The sequence below is a fragment of the Bubalus bubalis genome, chromosome 13, assembly GCF_019923935.1.
Source record: "Bubalus bubalis isolate 160015118507 breed Murrah chromosome 13, NDDB_SH_1, whole genome shotgun sequence".
Lineage (NCBI taxonomy): Eukaryota > Metazoa > Chordata > Mammalia > Artiodactyla > Bovidae > Bubalus > Bubalus bubalis.
In genome coordinates this window covers 15082110-15105132 of record NC_059169.1, presented here as the reverse complement: position 1 = coordinate 15105132, position 23023 = coordinate 15082110, and the positions used below count along the sequence as shown (strand labels likewise).

General features: G+C 40.2%; 2 protein-coding genes across 2 annotated transcripts in view; both read right to left on the bottom strand.

Moving 5' to 3' along the window:
• LOC123328868 (ATP-binding cassette sub-family C member 4) overlaps window positions 1-23023 on the bottom strand; it is a gene marked incomplete in the record, with an annotated part of 1148417 nt that overhangs the window by 789930 nt on the left and 335464 nt on the right.
• LOC123464824 (ATP-binding cassette sub-family C member 4-like) overlaps window positions 1-23023 on the bottom strand; it is a 113079-nt gene that overhangs the window by 42646 nt on the left and 47410 nt on the right. The window contains exon 9 of the mRNA XM_045162440.1: window positions 2364-2519. Within this exon, the coding sequence (XP_045018375.1) occupies window positions 2364-2519 (156 nt within the window). The remainder of the gene's footprint in view (window positions 1-2363; window positions 2520-23023) is intronic.

The following is a 23023-nucleotide window of genomic DNA, read 5'->3' as shown; positions in this document are numbered from 1 at the left end:
AAGGCCCACTTGACTTCACACTTCAGGATGTCTGGCTCTAGGTGAGTGATCATACCATCACAATTATCCAGGTCATTAAGGTCTTTTTTGTATAGTTCTTCTGTGTATTCTTGCCATCTCTTCTTAATATCTTTTGCTTCTGTTAGGTCCATACCATTTCTGTCCTTTATTGTGCCTATCTTTGCATGAAATATTCCCTTGGTATCTCTAATTTTCTTGAAGAGATATCTAGTCTTTCCCATTCTGTTGTTTTTCTCTATTTCTTTGCACTGTATTCTTTAAAAGGCTCTCTTATCTCTCCTTGCTATCCTCTGGAACTCTGCAATCAAATAGGTATATCTTTCCTTTTCTCCTTTGCCTTTAGCTTCTCTTCTTTTCTCAGTTATTTGTAAGGCCTCTTCTGACAACCATTTTGCTTTTTTGTATTTCTTTTTCCTGTGCATGGTTTTGATCATCTATTATTTCCTACTATAATCACTAAGTTATGAATCTAATACCCAGTATCAATTCAGTCGCTCACTCGTGTCCAACTCTTTGCGACCCCATGAACTGCAGCATGTCAGGCCTCCCTGTCCATCACCAACTTCCAGAGTTTACCCAAACTCATGTCCATTGAGTAGGTGATGCCATCCAACCATCTCATCCTCTGTTGTACCCTTCTCATCCTCCCTTCAAACTTTCCAAACATCAGGGTCTTTTCAAAAGAGTCAGATCTTCGCATCTGGTGGCCAAAATATTGGAGTTTCAGCTTCTTTTTTTTTTTAATTTTTTAATTTTATTTTTTAACTTTACAATATTGTATTGGTTTTTCCATATATCAACATGAATCCTCCACGGGTGTAGACATGTTCCCCATCCTGAACCCCTCTCCCACCTCCCTCCCCATACCATCCCTCTGGGTCATCAGTCCTTCCAATGAACACTCAGGACTGATCTCCTTTAGGATACACTGGTTGGATCTCCTTGCAGTCCAAGGGACTCTCAAGAGTCTTCTCCAACACCACAGTTCAAAAGCATCAATTCTTCTGTGCTCAGCTTTCTTTATAGTCCAACTCTCACATCCATACATGACTACTGGAAAAACCATAGCCTTGGCTAGTATTGACAAGTATGGGCCTTTATTGACAAAGTAATGTCTCTGCTTTTTAATATGCTGTCTAGGTTGGTCATAACTTTCCTTCTAAGGAGTAAGCATCTTTTAATTTCATGGCTGCAATCACCATCTACAGTGATTTTGGAGCCCCAAATAATAAAGTCAGTCACTGTTTCCACTGTTTCCCCATCTATTTGTCACAGTTAGAACTGGACATGGAAAATAAAGACTGGTTCTAAATCAGGAAAGGAGTACGTCAAGGCTGTATATTGTCACCCTGCTTATATAACTTATATGTAGAGTATATCATGCAAAATGCAGGGCTGGATGAAGCACAAGCTGGAATCAAGATTTCCAGGAGAAATATCAGTCACCTCAGAAATGCAGATGACACCACCCTTATGGCAGAAATTGAAGAGGAACTAAAGAGCCTTTTGATGAAAGTGAAAGAGGAGAGTGACAAAGTTGACTTAAAACTCAACATTCAGAAAACTAAGATCATGGCACCTAGTCCCCAAACAGATGGGGAAACAATGAAAACAGTGACAGATTTTATCATTTTGGGCTCCAAAATCACTGCAGATAATGACTACAGCCATGAAATTAAAAGACACTTGCTCCTTTGAAGAAAAGTTATGACCAACCTAGACAGCATATTAAAAAGCAGAGACATTGCTTTGTCAACAAAGGTCTATTCTGTATAGTCAAAGCTATGGTTTTCCAGTAGTCATGTATGGATGTGAGACTGGGAAAGACTGAAGGCAGGAAAAGAAGGGATGACAGAAGATGAGATGGGTGGATGGCATCACCGACTCGATGGATATGAGTTTGAATAAGCTCTGGGAGTTGATGGTGGACAGGGAAGCCTGGCATGTTGCTGTCCATAGGGTCGCAAAGAGTCGGACATAACTGGGTGACTGAACTGAACTGAAAACTGAAATAAATCATAATGGAAAAGAATATAAAAATGTATATATATGTATATACATATATGGATATATCAACTAAATCAACTGAGTCACTTTGCTATACACCAGAAACTAACACAACATTGTACATGAACTATATTTCAATATAAAATAATTAAAACAAAATTTTGTATGTGATGAGAATATCTGTTGAAAATACCTGCTGCTAAAAATATGCTCTATTGAGGGCAAAAGGATTAACATTTTCATCCAATTTGAAAACAAACAAAAATCAAATTAAAATCAATCAAACTTAGGTGCCTTTATAAAAAGAACACATGAAAATGCTCTGTTGTGCAAACCTGTAATATGATTGACATTTTCTTCCTTAAATTGTGAAGTCCAGCATCTCCTATCGGACAACGATCAACCCAAAGTACGCCTTCGGGTTCTGACAATCGAAAAACTGCAGAAAAAATAGAACTTTTTCCAGCTCCTGTTCTTCCCACAATGCCAACCTGTAATGAGATCCAGAAGGGATTAAGAATTAAAAACATGCAACAAACCTAGGAGAAACCCTGCCACTTGAGGAAGAATTTTAAAAGTTCTACATAGAATGTAGTCTAAACATTTCTCAGTATGGCAACTGTTGAAATTTGGGGCCAGATAATTCATTATTGGGGGATAATTAATTATAGTTGGTTTTGTCTGGATATATGGCCAATATCCTGCATATTGTAGGATTTTCAATAGTATGTCAGAGTCTAACCACCAGAAACCAGAAACATTCCCCACATTGTGGCAATCAAAAATGTCAGACATTGACAAATGTCCCCTAGTTGAGACCCCATGATTCAAAGAAGAGTTAAAAATAACAGAGTCAATCTATAGGCAGTGAAAAGCCAGCAGTTTCCTAAGTGATTCATAAAAATTAAGTTTAAATTATCTTTATTCCTAATGCCAGGTATTTCTACATTGAGAATTATGTGGATAATTTTACAGCAATGTCAACAAGTCAGAAGTGTTATACACAAATAACTATTCATTTTCTGAGGGTTCTATTATTTGAGAGGAATTTTTTTGATAGAAAAACTAAGTCACTTCCTAACATTAAATATCTTAATTATGTTCTGTCCTTGAATAAAACATCTTACAATTGTAAAACGCAAATCTCACTGTCTTAATGGGCAGCAGCCAATAGGCAAAATTCACATAATGAGATTAATAATACAATTAACATTTGCTATTTATATGGAAGCTTTCATCTCAGCACTTCAAAAGGAATTTTAAAAACCAGTTGATACCTACAATCATATCTTAGAAAGACACATGTGAAGTGTCAGTCTATTTATTAAAACCAAAACAAAGAAAAATTAAGTGCACTAACAGTATATTCAAAAATAAGCATAAAGCATAGACAGAGAAGCCTGGCAGACTATAATCCATGAGGTGGCAAAGAGTCAGACAGACTAAGCAGGTATAAGATAAAAGAAAGCAGGTAAAATGCTGGTGAGGAATGAAACTGTGTTGCAAAAGCTAGCTTTTAGCTGACTACATTCAAGCATGTATGCAGAAACTGGCTTTTTAAATTTTTTTTTAAATCAATGAGTTTGCCCAACTGATGAATCCTGGTGGAAGCTTCCCAAGAGATAATTTCATTTCTATTTAAGAATCTGGAATCAGTGAGGGATGTAAGATATGCTTTCAATCATTTGTAAGTTAATTCAGTAAATTTTAAAAACTCAAGCCTTTAAACAGGGAAGTTAGAACTTTCTGAGGACAGATTATATGTTGGGAATCTCACATATAATCTGTAAAATCAATAATGACATTAAGAAGAGAATTTATCTTTATAGAGATTAAATATAGGAGTCAGACGACTGAGGGACTAACAAACACACACATAAGAATAGGGGCTTCACTTCACAACGACAAAGAATTAATCTCAAAAATATACAAGAAACTCCTGCAGCTCAGTTCCAGAAAAATAGAAGACCCAATTAAAAAGTGGGCCAAAGAACTAAACAGACATTTCTACAAAGAAGACATACAGATGGCTAACAAACACATAAAAAGATGCTCAACATCACTCATTATCAGAGAAATGCAAATCAAAACCACTATGAGGTACCATTTCATGCCAGTCAGAATGGCTGCTATCCAAAAGTCTACAAGCAATAAATGCTGGAGAGGGTGTGGAGAAAAGGGAACCCTCTTACACTGTTGGTGGGAATGCAAACTAGTACAGCCACTATGGAGAACAGTGTGGAGATTCCTTAAAAAACTGGAAATAGAGCTGCCATATGACCCAGCAATCCCACTGCTGAGCATACACATTGAGGAAATCAGAATTGAAAGAGACACATATACCCCAATGTTCATCACAGCCCTGTTTATAATAGCCAGGACATGGAAGTAACCTAGATGTCCATCAGCAGATGAATGGATAAGAAAGCAGTGGTACATATACACAATGGAATATTACTCAGCCATTAAAAAGAATACATTTGAATCCGTTCTAATGAGGTGGATGAAACTGGAGCCTATTATACAGAGTGAAGTAAGCCAGAAAGAAAAACCAATACAGTATACTAACGCATATATATGGAATTTAGAAAGTAACGATAATCCTGTATGAGAGACAGCAAAAGAGACACAGATGTATTGAACAATCTTTTGGACTCTGTGGGAGAGGGCAAGGACGGGATGATATGGGAGAATGGCATTGAAACATGTAAAATATCATGTGAAATGAATCGCTAGTCCAGGTTTGATGCATGATACAGGGTGCTCGGGGCTGGTGCACTGGGATGACCCAGAGGGATGGGATGGGGAGGAAGGTGGGAGGGGGGTTCAAGATGGGCAACACATGTACACTCATGGCAGATTCAAGTCAATGTATGGCAAAACCAATAAAATATTCTAAAATAAAAACTAATTAATTAATTTAAAAAAATTGCATGTAACCCTTTCCAACGTGGATTTCCTAAACCCTACCTTGGACCAAAGCTCAAATTGCCCTAAGCCATTTGGCTAAGAACTAAAATTGTCAAAACTTTAAGGCCAATTGAGTGTTGCTGAGTAAATGTTGAAGTGCGGCGATCTGACTGCACCTCTCCCAAACAGGCATTCTTTATGCTACCAGCACAGAAAAGCTGTTAGTTAAATGTTTCAATTCAGCTACATGATAAAATGGCAGTCAATACAGATGTCTTAATGAATAGCTTTGCTGAAGACTGTTCCCTAGCATGTGACAAGTCTGTCACAGATGACCCAGTATCTTATGAGACTCAATTCCTAAACCAGGGACTAGGCACCCCTACCACAAATACACTTTCACAAACGGCAGCCCAAGTCTTCTACTGAACCAGAAGCCTACATCTCATGTCTTACTCTCCATGAGGCTCCGCCTTCTAATTGGCTCTGGTGTCTGGTCATGTCTCAAACACCAGGTGGGATTCTCCCTACCCTGTCTTCTCTTCATGAAAACCAGTATGACAGGTTTCAAATAAAATACCACTCAAGTCAGAGCCCCTGAGATGCTTTAACTTCTAATCCTTTACTCATGGAAGCTCCACTGCTGTCAACAAACCAAAAATCACAAGAACTTACAAATAATTCTGAATTAATGACATTTTCCTACCAGCCATTACTAATAAAAATTTAACTCACTAGGATATAAATCCCATGAAGCCAGAAAGTTAAAAGTGCTGACCTAGAGTTCCCTGGTAACTCAGCTGGTAAAGAATCTGCCTGGAATGCAGGAGACCCTGGTTCGATTCCTGGGTCGGTAAGATCCCCTGGAGAAGGGAAGAGCTACCCACTCCAGTATTCTGACCTGGAGAATCCCTTAGCAGAGGAGCCTGGCAGGCCATATTCCATGAGGTTGCAAAGAGTTGGGTCAGAGAGAATTTGAAAACATTACTGAATAGACAAGAGGAAAGGGGACATTATTTTAAGTTTCTGACCTCACCTTATTATAGATTTACTTCCCCTTTATCTCAACTGCATTATCCTTTTTAAAAACTACACTGTTTGCCATTTCAAAGGTCTAAGCTATTTCAAACTCTTCTGGAAATACAGTAAAATTTTCAACCTCTCCCACAGCCTGTTTGCTTAACAACAATCAAATCCAAAACTCTTCATAACAGTACTACAAGGCTGGGACTTCCCTGGTGGTCCAGCATTTAAGCATCCACCTTCCATTGTGGCAGACGTAAGTTCAATCCCTGGTCGGGAAACTGAGATCCCACAGGCCACAGAGCGACTAAGCCTTGCGGGACTCCAACTAGAGAGCCTGTGTGTTGCAACTACTGAGCTAGCACACTCCAGAGCCCGTGCTGGAACAAAAGACCCCAAGTAACAAAACGACGGGACAAAGACCCAGTGCAGCCAAACAAGTGAAAACGAAAAACAAGAGTTCTGAATTTAAAATTTTTTTAAAGTCTTGGCCAGACTACAAGGCCAAGAAGCAGCTGATGGCAAACACTAGGATTCCTCATAGTGGGCCTTTCTTCTAGCCACCACAGCGTCTGTTTTATAGATTTCAGTTTACAGGGCTGTGATCAGAACCAACCCTGGCAACTCTGGCCAATGAGCCTTCTTGGGAGATCCAGGGGCCACCAAGAACAAACCTGGCGATGAGAGAACAGGCTCTCAGACACCCTGTGGTTCAAGGAAGGCTCGCTGTATCAAGGCCCTGCAAACACCCATCTTATTTCCTCCCAAATCAAAAGCAAGTCCAACAGAACAAACATGCAGAAATCCATTTTGAAGGTCTCACGTTAAAGGAAGTACAGATCGGTCAGAACCTGCTTCTAAAGGTAACAGTAAGATTACTGAAGATCACTTAGAGGGGTAGGGTGGGAGATGGGAGGGAGGGGACATATGTATATTTATGGCTGATCCATGATGATGTATGGCAGAAATCAACACAATAATTGTAATTATCTAATTAAAAATAAATTTAAAAAAAAAGAAAAAAAAAGAATAGGGGCATCAATTGATTTAGTTTGGTAGCCATTTTGTACCATATCAGTTCAGTTAAGTTGCTCACTCTTCTCCGACTCCTTGCAACCCCATGAAAAGCAGCATGCCAGGCCTCCCTATCCATCACCAACTCCCAGACTTCACCCGAACCCATGTCCATTGAGTTGGTGATGCCATCCAAACTTCTCATCCTCTGTCATCCCCTTCTCCTCCTGCCCTCAATCTTTCCCAGCATCAGGGTCTTTTCAAATGAGTCAGCTCTTCGCATCAGATGGCCAAATTATTGGAGTTTCAGCTTCAACATCAGTCCTTCCAATGAAGACTGAGGACTGATCTCCTTTAGGATGGACTGGTTGGATCTCCTTGCAGTCCAAAGGACTCTCAAGAGTCCTCTCCAACACCACAGTCAAAACCATCAATTCTTCAGTGCTCAGCTTTCTTTATAGTCCAACTCTCATATGCATACATGACCACTGAAAAAACCATAGCCTTGACTACATGGACCTTTATTGGCAAAGTAATGTCTCTGCTTTTTAATATGCTGTCTAGGTTGCTCATAACTTTCCTTCCAAGGAGTAAGCATCTTTTACTTTCATGGCCATATGCAGTGATTTTCCAGCCCAGAAAAATAAAGTCAACCACTGTTTCCACTGTTTCCCCATCTATTTGCCATGAAGTGATGGGACCAGATGCCATGATCTTCGTTTTCTGAATGTTGAGCTTTAAGTCAACTTTTTTCCCTCTCCTCTTTCACTTTCATCAAGAGGCTCTTTAATTCTTCTTCACTTTCTGCCATAAGTGTGGTGTCATCTGCATATCTGAGGTTATTGACATTTCTCCAGGCAATCTTGATTCCAGCTTGTGCTTCCTGCAGTCCAGCGTTTCTCATGATGTACTCTGCATAGAAGTTAAGTAAGCAGGGTGACAATATACAGCCTTGATGTACTCCTTTTCCTATTTGGAACCAGTCTGTTGTTCTATGTCCAGTTCTGTCTGTTGCTTCCTGACCTGCATACAGCTTTCTCAAGAGTCAGGTCAGGTGGTCTGGTATTCCCATCTCTTTTAGAATTTTCCAGTTTATTGTGATCCACATAGTCAAAGGTTTGGCATAGTCAATAAAGCAGAAATAGATGTTTTTTTTTTTGGAACTCTCTTGCTTTTTTGATGATGTAGTAGATGTTGGCAATTTGATCTCTGGTTCCTCTGCCTTTTCTAAAACCAGCTTGAACATCTGGAAGTTCGCAATTCACATATTGCTAAAGCCTGGCTTGGAGAATTTAAACATTACTTTACAAGTGTGAGAGATGAGTGCAATTGTGCAGTAGTTTGAGCATTCTTTGGCATTGCCTTTCTTTGGGATTGGAATGAAAAGTGACCTTTTCCAGTCCTGTGGCCACTGCTGAGTTTTCCCATTTGCTGGCATATTGAATGCAGCACTTTCACAGCATCATCTTTCAGGATTTGAAATAGCTCAACTGGTACTTGATCACCTCACTAGCTTTGTTCGTAGTGATGCTTCCTAAGGCCCACTTGACTTCACTTTGTACCTTATGGTAAACTGTAATTTATGTAATTTAAATGGGCCATTCTCTCCATACAAGTAGGTTTTAATGTGTATATATGTGACTTATATGTTCTCTGTATAGGCAGACTTCAAAGATATTGTGGATTTGGTTCCAGACCACCTCAGTAAAGTGAACATCACAAAATAAGGTGAGTCATAGAAATATTTTTGTTTCTCCGTGCATAGTAAAGTTATCTTTATACTATAATGTAGTTTAACTGTCCAATAGCCTTTTGTCTAAAAAACACTGTACTGATGCATACCTTAATTTTCAAATAGTTTATTGCTAAAAAGTGCTGCATTCAATATGCCAACAAATTTGGAAAATTCAGCAGTGGCCACAGGACTGGAAAAGTTCAGTTTTCATTCCAATCCCAAAGAAAGGCAATGGCAAAGAATGCTCCAACTATTGCACAACTGCACTCATCTCACACACTAGAAAAGTAATGCTCAGAAATCTCCAAGCCAGGCTTCAACAGTATGTGAGCCGTGAACTTCCAGATGTTCAAGCTGGTTTTAGGAAAGGCAGAGGAACCAGAGATCAAATTGCCAATATCCGCTGGATCATGGAAAAAGCAAGAGAGTTCCAGAAAAACATCTATTTCTGCTTTATTGACTATGCCAAAGCCTTTGACTGTGTGGGTCACAATAAACTGTGGAAAATTCTAAAAGAGATGGGAATACCAGACCGCCTGACCTGACTCTTGAGAAACCTGTATGCAGGTCAGGAAGCAACAGACAGAACTGGACATAGAACAACAGACTGGTTCCAAATTGGGGAAGGAGTACATCAAGGCTGTATATTGTCACCCTGCTTATTTAACTTATAGGCAGAATACATCATGAGAAATGCTGGACTGGAGGAAGCACAAGTTGGAATCAAGATTGCCAGGAGAAATATCAATAACTTCAGATATGCAGATGACATCACCCTTATGGCAGAAAGTGAAGAAGAATTAAAGAGCCTCTTGATGAAAGTGACAGAGGAGAGGGAAAAAGTTGGCTTAGAGCTCAACATTCAGAAAACGAAGATCATGGCTTCTGGTCCCATCACTTCATGGCAAGTAGACAGGGAAACAGTGACAGACTTCATTTTTATGGGCTCCAAAATCATTGCAGATGGTGACTGCAGCCATTAAACAAAAAGTCGCTTGCTCCTTGAAAGAAAAGTTATGACCAACCTAGAAAGCATATTAAAAACCAGAGACATTACTTTTCCAACGAAGGTACATCTAGTCAAAGCTATGGTTTTTCCAGTAGTCCTGTATGGATGTGAGAGTTGGACTATGAAAAAAGCTGAACGCTGAAGAATTGATGCTTTTGAACTGTGGTGTTGGAGAAGACTCTTGAGAGTCCCTTGGACTGCAAGGAGATCCAACCAGTCCATCCTAAAGGAAATCAGTCCTAAATATTCATTGGAAGGACTGATGCTGAAGCTGAAATTCCACAACTTTGGCCACCTGTTGCAAAGAAATGATTCATTTGAAAAGCCCCTGATGCTGGGAAAGAGTGAAGATGGGAAGAGAAGGGGATGACAGAGGATGAGATATTTGGATGATATCACTGACTCAATATACATGAGTTTGAGTAAACTCCAGGAGTTTGTAATGGACAGGGAGGCCTGGTGTGTTGCCATCCATTGGGTTGCAAAGAGTTGGACATGACTGAGCGAGTGAACCAAACTGACAAAGTGCTAACCACCAGAGCGTTCAGCAGACTTTAGTAACAGTGAAGACCACTAATCACCATAAAAATATATAATAATAATGAAAAAGTTTGAAATTTTGTGAGAATTACCAAAATGTGACAGAGAGACACAAAGTGAGAAAATGCTATAGGAAAAATGGAACCAGTGAATTTGTTCCTTGCAGATTTGGCACAAATATTCAATTTGTAGAAAATGCAATATATGTGAAGCACAATAAAACCAGCTATGCCTGTATTTCCTGGTGTTCTTATGTGTAAACTGATACACCTCAGGACACAGGTGAGAACTGTGTCTGTGAGAATATGTGCATACTCCTATGCTACCAGCTCCAGTGAAACTGATTCATGTGTGCAAACTGGAACATCTGTAGACTGTGTGTATATGACTGAGATATGCAGGGGCACTGAGAGTTGCTCACGACCACAGGACTGCGAGCTTCAATTGACACTGAGGAGAATAAGAAAAGATACTCAAAGAAAATCCAGCTCTGGCTATTTCTACCATTCAGTCATCAAAACTATAGTCTGAAAGTCTTTCAGGGTCATTAGTGAAGTGAAGTGAAGTGAAGTGAAGTCGCTCAGTCGTGTCTGACTCTTAGCGACCCCATGGACTGCAGCCTACCAGGCTCCCCCGTCCCTGGGATTCTCCAGGCAAGAACACTGGAATGGGTTGACATTTCCTTCTTCAATGCATGAAAGTGAAAAGTGAAAGTGAAGTCGCTAAGTCGTGTCCAACTCTTAGCGACCCCATGGACTGCAGCCTACCAGGCTCCTCAGTCCATGGAATTCCCCAGGCAAGAATACTGGAGCGGTTGCCATTCGCTTCTCCAGGGGATCTTCCTGACTCAGGGATCAAATCTGGTTCTCCCACATTGCAGGCAGATTATTTACCATCTGAGCCACCAGAGAAGCCCATGAAAATAACTGTGTGTGTGCTCAACTGGAGCAAATTATGGACAAGGAGATTCTAAAAAAGACCAAAAAAAACCCCCAAACTGCTACTTCTGAAGAGCTGAGGGTTAAAATAGGGTATTGTGCATGCCCCCTACACACACACACCAAAGAAGTGAACAAACACCTAAGCCACCCCTCCAGCCCACACACTGGACCTGCCCCTACTGTCAGTCCATATAAGGAACCACCTTGAGGAGATAACCAGGGAACCTATTACTTGTTTTCGGTCTCTCTTGCTGCAGTAGGGGCACCAGTAAAGCCTTGCCTGAAATTCTTGTCTCACCTCTGATGAATTTCAATAAAATGAGAAGTATACCAATTTGTTAGACATTTGCACCTGGATCTCTCTTCACATATCAAACTCAATATGATCAACATCCAGTGCCCCACACAATATAGCCACTCCCTTTGACTTCCTCACTTTACTGTCATTATTTCTTTCCCAGGATCATAGACTCAGCTGTCTATCTTACTTTCAGCTTTCTCTGAGTCCAGCATGCTGCCAAGCCCTGAAGACTCTATTCTTGAACTGTTTCATGACACAATCCCTCATTTTAAGGTCCACATTGAGCACCTGAGTGTCAGGCTGCATTACCTTTTCAAAAACAAAATAAACTTTTTTCTTCATCATAATCAGTACAAATCAATTTGAAAAGCAAATAAATATTAGCCATCACCAAAGCACTCTGATAAAACCATTCTTAAGATGTTGATGTATTTTCTTTCTATATTTGAGTGTGTGTTCTTTTTTATCCTTTTTATTTCTGCATATGTGTTCTTAAAAATATAAGTTCATATATTTAAAGAAAATGGGATTAATATGATTAATTACTATAGTAATCTGTTCCCCTATTGGTGAATACTTAGGTGGTCTCAAATAATTTGCTATTATAAATAATTCAGTGTTATATATCCTTATATATATTGTTTTATACAGTCAGCAAAAACAAGACTGGGAGCTGACTGTAGCTCAGATCATGAGTTCCTTATTGCCAAATTCAGACTTAAATTGAAGAAAGTAGGGAAATCCACAAGACCATTCAGGTATGATCTAAATCAAATCCCTTACAATTATACAGTAGAAGTGAGAAATAAATTCAAGTGATTAGATCTGGTAGAGTACCTGAAGAACTATAGATGGAGGTTCGTGACATTATGCAGGAGGCAGGGATCAAGACCATCCCCAAGAAAAAGAAATGCAAAAACGCAAAATGGTTGCTGAGGAGCCTTGCAAATAGCTGTGAAAAGAAGAGAAGCAAAAGGAAAAGGAGAAAAGGAAAGATATACCCATCTGAATGCAAAGTTCCAAAGAAGAGCAAGAGGGATAGAGAGTCCTTTTAAACAAACAATGCAAAGAAATACAGGAAAAAAGAACAGAATGGGAAAGACTAGAGATCTCTTCAAGAAAATTAGAGATACAAAGGGAGCATTTCATGCAAAGATGGGCACAGTAAAGGACAGAAATGGTATGGACCTAATGGAAGTAGAAGATATTAGGAAGAGGTGGCAAGAATACACAGAAGAACTATACAAAAAAGACCTTTATGACCCAGATAATCACGATGGTGTGATCACTCACCTAGAGTCAGACATCCTGGAATGTGAAGTCAAGTGGGCTTTAGGAAGCATCACTATGAACAAAGCTAGTGGAGGTGATGGAATTCCGGTTGAGCTATTTCAAATCCTAAAAGATGATGCTGTGAAAGTGCTGCACCTAATATACCAACAAATTGGTAAAACTCATCAGTGGTCACAGGACTGGAAATGATCAATTTTCATTCCAATCCCAAAGAAAGGCAATGCCAAAGAATGCTCAAACTATCACACAATTGGACTCATCTCACACACTAGTAAACTAATGCACAAAATTCTCCAAACCATGCTTCAACAGTATGTGAACCATGAACTTCCAGATGATCAAGCTGGTTTTAGAAAAGGCAGAGAAACCAGAGATCAAATTGCCAACATCCACTGGATCATCAAAAAAGCAAGAGAGTTCCAAAAAAAAAAAAAAAATCTATTTCTGTTTTATTGACGATGCCAAAGCCTTTGAGTGCATGGATCACAACAAACTGTGGGAAATTCCTAGAGATGGGAATACCATACCACCTGACCTGACTCTTGAGAAATCTGTATGCAGGTCAGGAAGCAACAGAAACAACAGACTGGTTCCAAATAGGGAAAGGAGTACATCAAAATTGTAAATTATCATGCTGCTTATTTAACTTATATGCAGAGTGCTGCTGCTAAGTCGCTTCAGTCATGTCCGACTCTGTGCGACCCCACAGATGGCAGCCCACCAGGCTCCGCCGTCCCTGGGATTCTCCAGGCAACAACACTGGAGTGGGTTGCCATTTCCTTCTCCAATGCATGAAAGTGAAAGTGAAGTCGCTCAGTAAGTGTCCGACTCTTCGTGACCCCATGGACTACAGCCTACCAGGCTCCTCCGTCCATGGGATTTTCCAGGCAAGAATACTGGAGTGGGTTGCCATTGCCTTCTCCACATCCTGAGAAATGCTGGACTGGATGAAGCACAAGCTGGAAGCAAGATTGCTGGGAGAAATATCAATAATTTCAGATATGCAGATGACACCACTCTTATGGCAGAAAGTGAAGAAGAAATAAAGAGCCTCTTGATGAAAGTGAAAGAGGAGAGGGAAAAAGTTGGCTTAAAGCTCAACATTCAGAAAAATAAGATCATGGCATCTGATCCCATCACTTCATGGCAAATAGACAGGGAAACAGTGACAGACTTCATTTTTGGTGGCTCCAAAATCACTGCAGATGGTGAGTGCAGCCATGAAATTAAAAGACACTTGCTCCTTGGAAGAAAAGTTATGACCAACCTAGACAGCATATTAAAAAAGCAGAGGCATTACTTTGCCAAAAAAGTCCATCAGGTCAAAGCTATGGTTTTTCCAGTAGTTATGTATGGATGTGAGAGCTGGACTATAAAGAAAGCTGAGCACTGAGGAATTGATGCTTTTGAACTGTGGTGTTGGAGAAGACTCTTGAGAGTCCTTTGGACTGTAAGGAGATCCAGCCAGTCCATCCTAAAGGAAATCAGTCCTGAATATTCTTTGGAAGGACTGATGTTGAAGCTGAAACTCCAATACTTTGGCCACCTGATGCAAAGAACTGACTCATTTGAAAAGACACTGATTCTGGGAAAGATTGAAGGCAGGAGGAGAAGTGGATGACAGAGGTTGAGATGATTGGATGGCATCGCGAACTCAATGGACATGAGTTTGAGTAAACTCTGGGAGTTGGTAATGGACAGGGAGGCCTGGCCTACTGCCATCCATTGGGTCACAGATCATCAGACAAGACTAAGTGACTGAACTGAACTGATATATCCTTAAACCTAAATCTTTGCAAACAACTCAGATACTTCCTTAAGATAAATTTTCAGATACAGAAATGCTGAGACTCAGGTATGAATCAGACTTTCATGCTGGTCCCACCTCCTGGAATGCCTTTCTCAAACATTTCCACCGGCTGAAATATTAACCACAAGTTACTAAGTGTGTCTTACATGGCTACTCTCTGGGCATATATCTAGAGAAAAACATGGTCCAAAAGAACACATACACTCCAATGTTCATTGCAGCATTATTTACAATAGCCAAGACAGGGAAGTAACCTAAAAGTCCACTGACAGAGTAATGGATAAAAGGGTGTGGTATGTATTAATATATAAAAAGGAAATTATTCATCCATTAAAAAGTGAAACAATGCCATTTGCAGCAAGACGGCTGGACCTAGAGACTGTCATACTGAGCAAAGTCAGACAGAGAAGCAGAAACATCATACAGCATCCTTTATGTCCTGTGCTGTGCTTAGTTGCTTCAGTTGTGTCTGACTCTTTGCCACCCAATGGCCTGTAGCCTGCCAAGCTCCTCTGTCCATGGGATTCTCCAGGCAAGAATACTGGAGCAGGTTGTGATTTCCTCTTCCAGGGATCATACCCGCATTTCCTGAATCTCTTGCATTATAGGCAGATTCTTGACTGCTGCGCCACCAGAGAAGCCCATGACAGCCCTTATATGGGGAATCTAAAAACATGTGATACAACTCAACTTATTTACAAAATAGAAACAGACTCACAGACTTAGATAAGAAACGTACAGTTGCCCAGAAGAAGGCTGTGGGGAAGGGATAGTTAGGGAGTTTGGGATCTACATGTACACACTGCTATATTTAAAATGGATTATCAACAAGGACCTACTGTGTAGCAACGGGAACTCTGCTCAATGTTATGTGGTAGCTTTGATGGGAGGGAAGTTTGGGGAAGAACGGATACATGTATATGTATGGCTGAGTCCCTTTGTTGTTCACCTGAAACTATCACAACATTGTTAATCGGCTATACTCCAATACAAAATTAAAAGTGGGAGAATGGCATTGAAACATGTAAAATATCATGTATGAAATGAGTTGCCAGTCCAGGTTCGATGCACAATACTGGATGCTTGGGGCTGGTGCACTGGGACGACCCAGAGGGATAGATGGTATGGGGAGGGAGGAGGGAGGAGGGTTCAGGATGGGGAACACATGTATACCTGTGGCGGATTCATTTTGATATTTGGCAAAACTAATACAATTATGTGAAGTTTAAAAATAAAATAAAATTAAAAAAATAATAATAAAAAAAGAAAAACTCTTTCCTTAATCGTAATCTGTATAAATGAATCTGAAAAGCAAATAAATACTAGCCATCACCCCAGCACTCTGATAAAACCATTTGTAAGATGTTGATGTGTTTTCTTTCTAGATTTAAGTGTGTGTTCTTTTTTTTTTTTTTTTTTCTTATTTCTGTGTTGTTGTTCAGTCAACTAAGTCATAACTGATTCTCTGTGACCCCAATGACTGTAGTCTGCCAGGTTCCTCTGTTCATGGGATTTCTCAGGCAAGAATACTGGAGAGAGTTGCCATTTCCTCCTCCAGTGGATTTTCCTAACTCAGGGATTGAATTCACATCTCCCTCTTGGCAGGCTGATTCTTTACCACTGAGCCATCAAGGAAGCCCTTATTTCTATATATGTGTTCTTAAAGATAAAACTTCATATGTTTAAACAAAATTGAATTAATATGAACATACTGGTGTAATGTTTTTATTTATATTTCAAAAAATACATTTATTTTAATGGCTATATAATATTATAGTATATGTGATAATTTATTTAACAAATTGCCTATTGTTGGATATTTTAGGTGGTCTCCAATATTTTACAGTTATAAACAACTGGTTATATATTCCTGAAGCTAAATCTTTCTAAACAACCTTAATTATGTCCTGAAGATAAACTCTCAGATGTGGAATTGCCGAGAACCAGGTATGAACATTTTTTGAGAAGGCTATTAAGTACTGCCAGCCTATCTCTCAGAAATATGATACCATTTTCTATTCCTACTAGTTTCTTTGCACATTAACAAACCTGTGTGTTATAACTTTGTTTTGATCAACATCAGTTTGATCCCAAAAGGAGGAATCGGTTTCCCATGACATCTTGCTGGAGGTAAAACAGCTACTGGCTCTCTGCGTCCCGCATCTGCCCACTCTGCTCCATGTGCACTCACTTCTCAGACTAAACTCCCAAAGGACAGCTTTATATCTGAGGTGTGCCCCAGGAACTCACCTGTGCAAAAGTGTACTCACTAATCTCTCCATCCTTCATCTCCACAAGTCAGCTGCTTGGGCTTTCTGGATAGTTCTGAGGGTTGAGTGTGAATATGTGTGTTATACATCTGGTAGTTCTTTTCCCCAAATGCTCTGCAGATGCCTAATTCTTCATTCACCGAATCAGGGCATCATGCCTTTGCTAATGTTGGTCCCACCTCCTGGAATGACTTTCACAAATGTTTCCACCTACTGAAATCCTATCAAGTCACTAAGTGTATTTCATATGCCTAATTTCTCAGAAATACTCTACTTGTTCCCTAATGTGGACTTCTCCCAACCCTAACTGATGTTATATCATTTTGTCTGAACTATAAAAATTATAACTGCTTTCTATATTACAAAGCTGGTACAGGCATTTTCTTATTTCTTCAAGTGAACTCTATGTGCTAAAATCAGGATCTGTATTGAATTTGCCCTTGTATTATTTGTATTACCTGTGGTATCCTGAGACAGAGGCTTTCACAGGGAGCTAAGGTTTTTAATTCAGACTGGAGAAATTTATGGATAATCTATTACTATATTATTTAGGTATAGGATAAGCTGGACAGACAAATAGATATGGCAGATGGATCCCATAGACATAAATGCTATTGCAAATGGCCAACCCCTTATTTACACAGAACAGACAAAAATTTATGCAGCATAAGTAATTAAGGTCATTTTGTGCTGTGTGCTAAGTTGCTTCTGTCATGTCTGACCCTGCGACTCTACGGACTAAAGCTCGTTAGGCTTCTCTGTCCATGGGATTCTCCAGGCAAGAATACTGGAGTGGGTTGCTAAGCCCTTCTTCAGGGGATCTGCCCCATCCAGGGATCGAAACCTGGTCTCTTATGTCTCCTACATTGGCAAGTGGATTCTTTACCACTAGCACCACCTGGGAAGCCCCTAAGGTCATTTTAGATCCTATGAAAATGGCAACCATCTACCTTTGCTCACGTATTTACAGTGTGCTGGTCTTCATGCTAGGTGTTTAATGTGTCTTATTTTGTTTCAGTTGCAGAACAAAATTAGATGTTAAGTCCCATCAGTTCCATTTTGCAAATGAGGAGATCGAGGCTTATAAGATTAGTGTGCCTGAAATAACAAAGCCCTTAAGTTGCAGCATGGGACTCAAATCCATGTGTGTCAGCCTCTTTTTCATTTTGCTGATGGTCTCCTTATCTCCTTATCTCCATAATATCATATCTCCTGACATGATATTATGCCCCCTCTGTGTAGCTGAAACAGAGAAAGTGGGGAGAGGTATATTGTTCAGTTGCTAAGTCATGTCCGATTCTGTGACCCCATGGACTGCAGCATACCAGACTTCCCTGTCCTTCACTCTCTGCCAGAGTCTGCTCAAACTCATGTTCATTGACTCGATGATGCCATCTAATCATCTCATCCCCCGTCACCCCGTTCACCTCTTGCCCTCAATCTTTCCCAGCATCTATGGTCTTTTCCAAGGAGTTGGCTCTTTGCACCAGGTGGCCAAAGTGTTGGAGCTTCAGCATCAGTCTTTCCAATGAATATTCAGAGTTGATTTCCATTAAAATTGACTGATTTCAACTACTTGCTGTCCAAGAAACTCTCAAGAGTCTTCTCCAGCACTACAGTTTGAAAGCATCGATTCTTTGGTGCTCAGCCTTCTTTTGTAGTTGCAGTTAAAGGAACTGGCCTACCATAGAAATCCTAATGCCAGAGAGTTATAGCATGATGTGGATATAGATGCATAAAATGTGGTGAGTGGGACAAGATGGCCAAAATCACAGAGAAGAAAAGGGTACTTGAGGTCAGGTGGGCTGGCTGTCAGCAGGAAGAACCAGCACCCACAGCTGGGCTGGGAGAGAAACCTGCAACTGAGTAGGACAATGATTCCTGGGAAATGGGCCAAACAGACCCAGTGCCCTGTTTGGAACAGCAAGCCTCATTTTCGATCCCATCAGGTGGTTAAAGAGCCACACATACACTGCTACACTGGGCTGTCTCTGACTTCAGGTCCAGGCAGGGCTGAGCTTATGGGAAATCCCTCCAGTCCCTGCAGGAGTCTGGTGTGGGGAAGGCGGGAGCCGAATGAAAACTGCCCATGATGAAGACAAACTCCACTGGAAAAGATGCAAATAAATGCATTGAAATGACACAGAGTTTGATTATAACATAAAGGAATACTTTCCATAATATAAAAGTAAATAAATGTGTAGGGTAAGTGGCACAGAACATTCTAGAGCCTCCTGCTCAGACACAACAGGTGTTTGGGTGATTCATGAGCTTAATTTAAAACTGTCAAAGTACAGTTCTTGGAAATCATAAGTTATCACTCATCAAAAATTGCCCATGGGAGAGAAAAGACTTTACTGGGAGATCTTATTCAAATGTGATGCTGAGACAAGAGGTCTGGGTGAGCCTGAGACTCTACATTTCTAAGAAGTTCCAGGTGATTCAGGTGCTGCTGGCCCTGACACCACCGTCCAAGTCACAAGGAATGAGGAAGCCAGCAGGGCAAGTGGGACAATTGGTGTGCAAGAAATAATATGTTAAAAAAGGAGAAAATGTAGGACAGCAATATTTTGTACATTAATAGCAAGGTATAGTAAGCATCTGTAAAAATGTATTATCCAAGTAATAGCTCTGAGCAAGAAAAGAAAATAACAAATGGAAATTAATCTACCTCAAGAGCTGGAAAAATGCTTTAAAATGACCCAGTACTCTCTAAAATGATCAAATCAAGCACAAAATCATTTAAATGAAAAACTCAGCCAGTGTTTGGAATCTAACCAGGAAGCCTAGGGGTCTATTTACCTCATTTTGCGTCTTTACTTTTACTAGCTATTTCTTCCATGAATTAGAAACCTCTATGGTGCCTACTACACTTTCCTGTTGACTCTAGTTTCCAGGAATCCGGACAGCAGAGGACATGATGGAAAGAGAACAGACCCCCCCTTCTGCTAGGCGGGCTCACTCCCATGTCCCCCAAAGCAGCCTCCTAATCAAATCCAACACCAAAGAGGTGTCCTGAAGTGTCAGGGGCTGGAACAGGTGAGCAGGAGAGGAAACCTGGGATGTACGCAAGGGGAGTGAAATCACTTCATGAACACACTGCACAAGTATCACCTACAAACACAGAAATGAAGCTAACAGTGATACTGAGAGTTGACCAAGACACGGATCAAAAGTCAAGTTACTGCAATTATTAATTCAATCTTCAAACTCAATCTTCCCTCACATACTTTAGAACCTCAGATAACCCTAGGATTTGGGGATTTTTTTTTAAATTTTATTTTATTTTTAAACTTTACATAATTGTATTAGTTTTGCCAAATATCAAAATGAATCCACCACAGGTATACATGTGTTCCCCATCCTGAACCCCCCTCCCTCCTCCCTCCCCATACCATCCCTCTGGGTCGTCCCAGTGCACCAAGAATACAAACCTGTTATGGTCTTAAGTTGTACTACAGAGTTTCTTAGATATTCATATTTTTGGATTGGGAGAAATTTAAGATCAGTACACATTAACGAAATTATGTTTACAACAGGAAATCTGATGGATACATTGTCTCCAAGTAAGCAAACATCATCTACAGTGCTCTCAGGGACAGGATTTCATAAAAAGTATAGCTAAGGTAGCAAATGGTTTCCTGCCATAGGAATCCTCATCTTCCTCCTGACCTACAATGAAAATGGAAACAATTCAGAGCAAGTTTTTGCCCCGTGACTAACTGAAGCTTTTCTCTTGGTATCTATCATTTGAGCATTAAGTTAAATATTCTTTCATGTTAAAAGGGTGCACACGTGCTCAGTCACTAAGTCATGTCCAACTCTTTGTGACCCCATTGACTGTAGCCCACCAGGCTCTTCTGTCCATGGAATTTTCCAGGCAAGAATACTGGAGCAGGTTGTCATTTCCTTCTCCAGAGGATCTTCCCCACCCAGGGATTGAACCCACATCTGCTGCATTGCAGGCAGATTGTTTACCAGTGAGCTACCTGAGAAATGTGTGTGTGTTGGTTACTGGTTGCTCATACCTGTGTGCTACTCACTCACTCTCCTAGCCAGCAGTCCCTCAGTACTCTTACTGTGCCCTGCAGAGTGCCACTTCCTGGGGAACAGAGATGAAAACAAGATGTTATCTGATCCTAAAATGCCTCAGGGTTCTGTGAGATACAGATGAAAATTACAAAGCATGCCACAGATGATACCTCTTATTTTAATTCTGGTAAAATATGTAACCTACAATTTACCAGCTTAACAATTTCTATTTCAAATCCTAAAAGATGATGCTGTGAAAGCACTGCACTCAATTTGCCAGCAAATTTGGAAAACTCAGCAGTGGCCACAGGACTGGAAAAGTCAGTTTTCATTCCAATCCCAAATAAAGGCTATGTTAAAGAATGTTCAAACTACCACACAACTGCACTCATCTCACATGCTAGCAAAGTAATGCTCAAAATTCCCCAAGCTAGGCTTCAGTAGTACATGAACCGAGAACTTCCAGATGTTCAAGCTGGATTTAGAAAAGGCAGAGGAACCAGAGATCACACTGTCAACATCCGTTGGATCAAAGAAAAAGCAAGAGAGTTCCAGAGAAACATCTACTTCTGCTTTATTGACTATGACAATATTGTCAAGGCTGTATATTGTCACCCTGCTTATTTAACTTATATGCAGAGTATAACATGCAAAATGTCAGGCTGAATGAAGCACAAGCTGGAATCAAGATTGCAGGAATAACATATCAAAAACCTCAGATATGCAGATGACACCACCTTTATGGCAGAAAGAGAAGAGGAACTAAAGAGCCTCTTGATGAAAGTGAAAGAGGAGTGTGAAAAAGCTGGCTTAAAACTCAGCATTCAAAAATTTAAGATCATGGCATCTGTTCCAATCACTTCATGACAAACAGATGGGGAAACAATGGAAACAGTGGCAGACTTTATTATTTGCGGGGCTCCAAAATCACTGCAGATGGTGACTGCAGCCATGAAATTAAATATGCTTTCTCCTTGGAAGAAAAGCTATGACCAACCTAGACAGCATATTAAAAAGCAGAGACATTACTTTATCAACAAATGTCCATATAGTCAAAGCTATGGTTTTTCCAATAGACATGTATGGATGTAAAATTTGGACAATAAAGAAGGCTGAATGCCAGAGAATTTATGCTTCTGAGCTGTGGTATTGGAGAAGACTCTTGAAAGTCCCTTGGACTGCAAGGAGATCCAACTAGGAATCAGTCCTGAATGAACCCTAAAGGAAATCAGTCCTGAATATTCATTGCAAGGACTGATGCTGAAGCTGAAACTCCAATACTTTGGCCACCTCATGATGTGAAGAACTGACTCATTTGAAAAGACCCTGATGCTGGGAAAGACTGAAGGCAGGAGGAGAAGGGGACGACAGCAGATGAGATGGTTGGATGGCATCACTGACTTGATGGACGTGAGTTTGAGCAAGCTCCAGGAGTTGATGATGAACAGGGAAGCCTGGTGTGCTGCAGTCTATGGGGTCACAAAGAGTCAGACACCACTAAGTGACTGACCTGAATTGAACAATTTTTAAGAGGACAGTTTAGTGTTAAGTGCATTCACACCTTTTTGCAACCAATCTCCAGAATATTTCCTGTCATGTAAAACTGAAATTCTGTACCAATAAACTCAGCTCCCCATCCCTCTCACTCCAGTCCCTGGCTACCAATATTCTACTGTCTGTCTTTATAAATTTGACTGCTCTAGGATTCTCATACATAGAATCATATAGTATTCATTCCTTTTGTTTCTGGCTTATTTCACTTAACATGATGTCCTCAAAGCTCACCTATAGATTAGAATTTTCTTTCTTTTTAAGGTTGAATAATAATATTTCATTGTAGGGATATACTATATTGTAAGGATTTGTTTATCCACTCATCTGATGATAGATATTAATACTTGGGATGCTTCCAACTTTTGGCTACTGTGAATAATATTGCTATGAACATAGGTATACCATACATGCTATCTTTAAAGAATATATATAATGCTGATGAAAAATCAAGGATCTTACAGAAGCAGATACATTAGGATTAACTCAGAAGATGAGGGGGCTTCCCTGGTGGCTCAGACAGTAAAGAATCTGGCTGCAATACGGGAGACCGGGATTTGATTCCT